The 8,535-nt window shown below is 47.0% G+C and overlaps 1 protein-coding gene across 2 annotated transcripts; it reads right to left on the bottom strand.

The window, feature by feature from the left end:
• Positions 1-2,000: 2,000 nt before the first annotated feature.
• LOC307015569 (uncharacterized protein) lies at positions 2,001-7,854 on the bottom strand (the record flags this gene model as incomplete). 2 transcript variants are annotated; one of them, XM_079644264.1, is made up of 2 exons in its annotated part: positions 4,059-7,854; positions 2,001-3,939 (listed from the first exon to the last, which is right to left on the bottom strand). In XM_079644264.1, exons 1-2 carry the CDS (start codon positions 4,064-4,066, stop codon positions 2,001-2,003), a joined length of 1,947 nt encoding a protein of 648 aa, XP_079500390.1. In that variant the 5' UTR covers positions 4,067-7,854. The 2 variants fall into 2 exon arrangements, with proteins under 2 accessions (XP_079500390.1, XP_079500391.1); XM_079644265.1 differs by having other exon boundaries at positions 4,366-7,854.
• Between the last annotated feature and the right edge of the window lie 681 nt (positions 7,855-8,535).

The raw sequence follows: 8,535 nt of genomic DNA, 5'->3' as shown, positions 1-8,535 counted from the left end.
TTTGATCGACTTGATCACATGGATTTACTACATCAATGTATGTCTTTTCAGGCTGCCATGTTTTGTCCTTTCTGTGGCCAACATCTGGGGACAGTTCAAGTGTTCTGTGGCTCCTGTGGCAAAAATGTACAGTTTTTGGCAGAAGTTGAACACAACAGTAAGTTAAAAGTAACAGTACTTTTTTGTATTGTATCTGTTTCAATTGCAAGAAATAAGGATTCAACACAGTACTCTGTTTAGAATGCTAATTACAGATGCATACACTAGTTATCAGAATGAAGGACACATTTTTTCATTGTCTGTTTATGTGAAATATGTAGAAGCTATCATAAAATTGTAGACCAATGCATTATTAAATACACAAAACAGCTTATATTATACAATAATAATGGTGTATTAGTTCTATCTTTATAGAGAAAATTATAAATTTAGAATCAGATTTTGAGACAGTGAAAGTCACATCGCCATGGGGCACAAACAGTTGCTATGACATGATGTTTTCTTCGCATTCTCAGGCATTCCATAAGGAGGGTCAGGAACTCACGCTTGGGACCACCAGTGTCCACTCCATCCTCAGTTTGTCCCTCATCCTCAGTGAACTTAACTGACATCTCATGAGAGGGATCGAATGAGGCACCTTTGAAGCCGCGGATTGCTCCATCCCATACATTGGCTCTATTAATAATGAACCTGAGTAGTAATATTCATGCTGTTTCAATCACATTAGTATGCATAACAAGTGACAGGTGGTGTGACAGGTCACACCTCTCCCTACTTATGCTAATGACCCCTTTGTTCGAGGTGTAATCGCATGTAGTAACTATCACAGCTGTTCATATACCTCTAGACGCTAATACTAGCTTAGCCCTCACCCACCTCCATACTGCCATTAGCAAACTGCAGCAGGCTCACCCTGATGGAGTACACATTGTCGCTGGTGATTTCAACCGGGAATCCTTAAAGACTGTTCTTCCAAAATTCAGCCAATATGTGACAAGTGCCACCAGAGAGAGAAACATACTAGATCATGTTTACTGCAACATCAAGCAGGGATACAAAGCAGTGACACAGCCACATGTCGGCCAGTCAGACCATTTGTCACTGCATCTCATTCCAACCTACACCCCCATTAGGGTGCATCAAAATGCAATGCAAAAGATTTAATCTCAAAATATCAAACTGTTAGGTGTTGCATTTTGTTCCAATGTCTATACAAATGATTTGTGCAAAGTTTGAGGAAATTTCATTCAGATTTAGAGGCGCAACGCAGCATGTCAAATTTTGCCATTTTGCCAAAAAGTGCCATTTTCGGTGCTTTTAGAACTCCCATTTATGGATAACATAACATGGCAATTTCTCAAAAATACAACAAATAGTTATCGAGAAGATGTTTTTGAAAGCACCTAAATGTGTTTATTTAAGAAGAAACGTTGACATTTGTATTGAACATCACTGCAAAATGGTTGAAAATGTAGTCCTAGTCAATTCAATTCAATGTCATTAGTTTAGTCCTTCACTGTGTTCAGCTTGCGCTTGCAGCGGCGAAGATTGGGCTGTTCACAGCGGTCATGCTCAACTGCTTGAAGCACATTCTGCAGATGTTGCTCACTCTTGGCTGCTGCCACAAAGTCTGATGTGAGTTTGACTCCACGCTCGGCACAGTCATTCACGACGTTGATTGCACGCACATTCACCACACCTGCCTGGAATGATGCACTGGTAGCCCAATCCTCTACAGTGAGTGAGAGAAATGCTGGATCGATGTGCAGCTGGTGCATTCCAAACCAGCAGTCTGGGTTGGCGAGGTCGGCCAACCTGGTGGTCGGCGAGAGGACTGGAAACTTTGGCTTGCCGAAACCAGTGCCAAAGCGCTGCTGTGGGGCTCGCATGGGAAGATCATCTGGCTTGTGCTCCAAGATGGCATCCGCAAGTGCACGCCGCTCATCAGCTGGCACCTTGTTGCTGAAGAGTGCCAGGGGCAGCATCTCACCGGTCAGGTACTAGAGGTGCCTCTCCAGTGCTTTCATGGCCGAGGTTGCAATGCCCTCGTCAACAGACTTGTAAGTGTACAGGTTGTGGTAGAGTTTGAGGTCATTCCATGCGGCATCTACGGCTGTGTCACAGGTCAGCCACCATGTTGCGTAGATGTGCGTAATGAAGTTGGCAAACGCCCGAATCTTCGGCACCTGCTGCCGTGTGGTGATGGTGCCCTGGGGAAGCAAGGCGATATGCTGCTCCATCAAAGCCAGCTTGAGAGTGTAGAGGAGCTTGGCCATCCAGCGTGCCTTGTGCAGAGCTCCCGGCCGTTGGAAGTTAACTGGAGTCTGTGCTGCATCATCTGCACCCAGATAGACAAGGCACAGCTGCACAAACTCATGGTAGTCGCCTCGCTTGTAGTCTATCACTGCTGCAGCAGACACAGTGAGTTCAGCACGTAACTTGCCCAGGAACGGTTGTTCGGCGTTGGCAGTAATGTAGCGGGACAATGGGCCACTGTATTTGTGCGGCAACAAGTTCCAGTTGTCCTGCAGACGCTTAAACAAGGTAACCTCTGGTGAGCGTGATGCCTCCACCTTGAGGTTAGTGAAGATGTGGCTGAGGAGCACCTCACCAATGTGATGCCGGCACCCGGACCAAAGCAGTGGTCTATCAAGTGAGACCTGGATGGCAATGCAGGCTGCTGTGAGATGACCTGTGTTTGATGCAGTGGTGTCAAATGCCATGTTGACAACCTGGTCGGCACAGCACCAGTCCTGCAGTAGCTTGCATGTCAGGCGGGCGATGATCTCGCCGCACGCCTCGTCTTTCCCCTTTGTATATGCTGGCACACCAAGCAGTTTGAGCTGCTCCGCATCTCCAACCACCACTGTCAAACGCTCCTCCAACTGGCGCACATTGCTGAGCGTCGGTGTCAACTTGCTGTCCCAGTGAAGGGTGCACATGGGAGATGGTGTCCACTGCTTCTGGTGTTCTTTATTGACAACCTCCAGCACTTGGCGGCGTGATCGATCTGCTGTCGCGTAGGATGCTGAAATATTTGCACAATTGCCGCCCGACTCTGTGATCAAGCCGCGCGTGAAGGCAGCCTGCTGCATCGGTGTGATCTTCAACCGTGTAGCCAGTGACACAAGACTTGGCCGGCTGAGGATGTCGGGTGGAATGAAGGCTGTGGTGCCAGTCTTCTTATGCTTGCAAGGGGGTGTGTTCTCAGCCGGTAGAGTGGCTATTTCATCTGTAACGCTATCCTCATCACTTTCGCTCTCCAACATCGCCATTCTGGACTTCACTTTCATTTCCTGCTGCTCACTGGTAAAGTGTGACTGCCGGCCAGCTGCCCCAGCTTCACGCTTCTGTCGCCGCTTTACCTTGGATTGCAACTTGGCGTCGAATGTGCCAAATGTGGCCACTCTGTCTCCCTTCATGCTAGCCAGGAAAGCAATGTCCTCTGGATTGCGGATCTTCTCCTCTGCGTTTGGAGACCACAGTGGGAATGTTGAATCTAGCCTGCGCTCCATTGCATCCACCTGTCGAGCTGTAGCCTTACTGGAGCGCCTGGCCTGTGGAATGCGCCGCAGCTTGTTGTTGACGTCAACTAGCTCCACCATCTTGTTGCACGCACCCCGATCGCTCACCATTGGGATATTGGCCTTGGCGTAAAATGGCCGCACCTGCTCCAGGACTACTTTGGCTGCCATGAAGCGTGACAAGGCTCCATTCATACCGGGTCGCTTGTCATGTAGTTGCACATCACAGTTGTACAGCATGCACCGCAAGATCTGACGACCACTTGGCAGTTTGGCCCCAGTAATCATGCCATCCGCATTGGTGATGCTGGCACCCAGACCGAAGACCAGGCTATGGCTCCTCTGGCGTGAGCCTACGGGCGAGGGCAGCATCTTATGAGAGCCGGATACTGGGGCAGGTAGTGGTCTAGATTGCCTGAAAATATAAAGTGGTTTAACACAAAATAATGTATTAGTCTTTTGTTTTCTACAGTCAAATGATGAATAAGGATAGTGTTACAAATATACCTTAGTAAATCAAATTTAAAAAAATACCTTAGCATGCATTATCCACTTGAACCTTAGCATCCATTCAGAGGGGAAACTTGCCAAAAATAGCAGATCTGCAAGCCCACTACATGCTCACTTATAAGACATAAAACATGCACACAGGCGAACCTTAGACAAATAACTAATGTTAGCAGGATGACTAGCAAACAGTAGCTAGCTGCATGTAATTAACACAAAATTACATAAAACTGATAGACATTTTTATTTTACTCATTAAATATACCAAAGTACAACTCATATGCAATGATCCTTAATAAAAGTACACCAACACAAAGAATAAAGAGTAGATTACCTCAAATGTCTTCAGATCAAGGGTGGAGTCTTTTTGCCTCACAGAATTGTGCTTCATTAGCATTAGCATTGTCCTCGATTGTCTCAGGTTAGCATGGCTACCAAATAAACATTATGTTGAATGTTGAAATGGAAGTTGTAGCTAGAGTGCATTATGCACAATGTGTTGGTAATGACAGTAATATTAAAGTAGATAAAAAATAAACAAAAGGTAAACACATGCATATATATGCTGGTTACCCCCTTTTGCCATAAAAGATGATGGCCGTTGCACCTCTAAATCACCTCATATTGTAAAAATATTTTGCATACGTTATTACAACATGAATTGGAACATTTTTATCCCCTTAACAGATCAGCAGGTTAAAAATGATTTTTTTGATGCACCCTAACCCCCATCAGGAAACAATCAAAGCCCATCACAAAACATATTGACACCTGGCCTGATGACGCCCTCTCTAGGCTACAGGACTGTTTCAGTAGCACAGAGTGGAGCATATTTGAAAACCAAGACCTCAGTGACTACACCCAAGCTGTACTCTCCTACATCTCATTCTGTGCTGGGAATGTTACTGTGAGGAAACAAACCAGAGTTTTCCCAAATCAGAAACCCTGGATGACAGGCGAAGTGCGGCTTCTCATCAGAGAGCGCAACGCCACTTTCAGATCAGGGGACAGAGAGAAGTACAGCACTACTAGAGGATATCTCAAGAGGGGAATTAAATCTGCTAAGGAGAGCTACAGGAGAAAAATTGAGGGTCACATCTCAGATAACAACCCACGGCAAATATGGCAGAGAATACAGAACCTCACAAATTACCAGGGCAGAATCACTACAACAGTCCATTCTGACGCCTTGCTAGCAGAGGAATTAAACAGTTTCTTTGCACGGTTTGAGGCAGTCAGACCAACAGCGCCCCCTCCAGTCTACAGCAGCACCTCACTAACACTTCATCAACACCAAGTGAGATGAGAACTGAGGTTAGTGAACCCCAGGAAAGCTGCAGGACCTGACGCTGTACCTGGGAAGGTACTTGTGTCATGTGCGGACCAACTATCTGAGATTTTCACCAGGATTTTTAATCTCTCCCTGACCCAAGCCATCATCCCATCATGCTTAAAATCAGCAATCATAATCCCCGCCCCCAAAACAATAGCAGCCAACAGCAGCCTAAATAACTTCAGGCCCATTGCCCTAACATCGATGGTTATGAAATGCTTTTAGCGGCTGGTCTCACATCAAGGCCTGCCTCCCACCAGCCTTCGATCCTCATCAGTTTGCCTTAAGGCCAAACCGCTCCACGGAGGATGCCATTGCCATAATCCTCCACACCACACTTAGCCACCTGGAACATCCAGGAAACTATGCTAGGCTTCTCTTCATAGATTACAGCTCAGCCTTCAACACCATCATCCCTGACATCCTCATCAATAAACTTCTTGACCTCCACCTGCCCCCCTCCACCTGCGCCTGGATAAAGGATTTCCTCACACAGACCACAATGTGTGAAACTGGGCTCCCATCTCTCTTCCACCCTAACAATCAGCACTGGCTCTCCCCAGGGCTGTGTGCCAAGTCCACTCCTGTATGCCTTATACACGCATGACTGCTCTCCCACCTACCCTTCAAACACCATCATTAAATATGCAGACGACACCACCGTCATCGGTCTCGTCTCAGGAGGTGATGAGACAGCCTATAGAGAGGAGGTCCGGAAACTGACTGAGTGGTGCACGGTCAACAACCTACTGCTAAACTCAATAAAAACGAAATAAATTATTATCGATTTCAGGAGAACCAGCATAGACCACGCCCCCCTCTACATTAACGGGGACTGCGTAGAGAGGGTGCCTTCATTTAAATTCCTGGGAGTCCACATCTCCCAGGAGCTCACCTGGTCCACAAAACACCACAAGAAGGCCCAGCAGCGACTGTACTTCCTGAGACTGCTCAGAAAGAACCATCTGAATCAGAAGCTGCTGGTGACCTTCTATCGCTCTACAGTTGAGAGCGTCCTCACATACTGCATCTCTGCTTGGTATGTAGGGTGCTCGGATGCCGACAGGAAGGCTCTGCAGAGGGTCATTAACACGGCCCAGAGGATTATTGGATGCCCTCTGCCCTCCCTGGAAGACATCACCAGCTCTCGCTGCCTCAGGAGGACCAGTACCATCCTGAAGGACTCATCCCACCCAGCCAGTCATCTGTTCGACCTGCTGCCCTCGGGCCGGCGCTAACGTTCACTGAAAGCCCGCACCTTCAGATTCACAAACAGTTTCTTCCCATGGGCCATTCAGACATTAAACACACAAAAATAACTCCCCATATCCCCACTGTGCAATAATCATGATCTGTCGTATACACTGTAATATTTATCATTATATATTTGATCATAATTCTATTTTATTCATTTATTTATTAATCAAAGTTGTGTGCACTACTTGCTGGTCGTAACTGTCAGACCTTTTAATCTGTGTTTTAATATATCTGTTTTCAAAGCACTCGCTGGAGCAGTGACTATCAATCTCGTATTCTGTACAATGACAGTAAAAGCTTTTGAATTTTGAATTTGAATGTGATGGCGGATCTGACATGGCTGGGGAGGGAGTTCCAGAGTGTGGGGGAGGCTGCTGCGAAGGCCCTGTCACCCCAGGTCCGGAGCTTTGTCCTGATGGGCTGCAGTAGGTTAGCTTCAGCAGACCCGAGGCGACGGGTGGGGGTGTGTCGTTGAATGAGGTCACAGAGGTAGAGGGGGGCAAGGTTGTTGAGGGCTTTGAAAGTGAAAAGTAATATTTTAAAGCCAATGCAGTGTTTGATGGGGAGCCAGTGGAGGTCATGGAGGATAGGGGTGATGTGGTCGGAGCGTCGGGTGGAGGTGAGCAAGCGGGCAGCTGAGTTTTGGACATATTGAAGTTTTTTTTGTGTGAATGCAGGTGATCCAAAAAGTATGCTGTTGCATCCAGTCGGGATGTTATGAAGGCATGGATCAGAGTTTCAGCAGCAGTCGATGAGAGAGAGGGTCTAATGCGGGCAATGTTCTTTAAATGGAAGAATGCATTTTTTGTGACCTGGTTGGCGTGAGGGAGGAAAGTGAGGGCGGGGTCGAGGATGATGCCAAGGTAGGTGTGTAGGTGTATGTAGGTGTGATATCACATGTAGGTGTGATAACCTTTGATGTGTGGGGTGAAGTGTTATCACACATATGTGTGATATGCCCCCCTGTGGTAGAGCCTTTGTTGTCTAATCTAATTAGCCTTTGATGTCTGTCCTTTGATGCCCCCCTGTAGTAGAGCCTTTGTTGTCTAATCGAATTAGCCTTTGATGTATGTCCTTTGATGTCCCCTGTATTAGAGCCTTTGATCTCTAATCTAATTAGCCTTTGATGTCTGTCCTTTGATGTGAGGGTTGAGATGTTAACATGCCGGTGTGATATCGCACCGGCATGTTATAAGACTTTGATGTTAATCTATGTGTTGATTAAGGCAGTCTCTTTGAAATTGGGTGTGAGACTGTCTTGCACTCTGTCCCCCTCCCGCCCCTTCCTGTCACCCCTTCCTGTCACACCCCCCTTCCTTTTGCTGTGATGCAGAAGATAGTAGGGGGTGGAGTAAGGTAAAAAAAATATCCGTGCAGACTAGATAAAAAGCCAGTCATTTCCACTCACCAAGTCACCTACATTTTCAAAAAGAAAAAGGCTAAGAGACACATCAATATGGGTTTAATCAGCGAGACGCCTGTGACAACTTACCGCCATCCGTCGGGAGTGCCAATCAAGAAATGTCACAGTATCTGTGCCGGGTTCAGACACCTCCTTCTGAGGCTTTTCAGGAAAAATGGTGGAGTCTGGATGTGTGAGACTGTCTCCCCCCGTCTCCCTCACACCCCTTCCTCTCCCCCTTTCTCTGCACTCTCCTGTCACCCCCTGATTTTGCTGTTATACTATGCCAGAAAATAGGGGGGTGGAGTTAGTTTTAAAAAGAAATACGCTCAAACTAAATAAAAAGCCATTAATTGTCACTAAGGCCCAATCCCAAACCACTCCCTCGACCCTACCCCTCTGTGACGGAGTGCACTCCGTCTGTAGCCGCACTCGCAGCTCAACGAGGCTCCCTCCTGTCAGATGGAGGGAGTAAATACAGCAGCAAGCTTTGGGACGGCCTCCCCTCTCTC

The sequence above is a fragment of the Notothenia rossii genome, assembly GCF_949606895.1.
Source record: "Notothenia rossii genome assembly, chromosome: 8".
Taxonomy (NCBI): Eukaryota; Metazoa; Chordata; class Actinopteri; order Perciformes; family Nototheniidae; genus Notothenia; species Notothenia rossii.
Note: the sequence above shows the minus strand (reverse complement) of the source record. Positions and strands in the feature narration are given on the sequence as shown.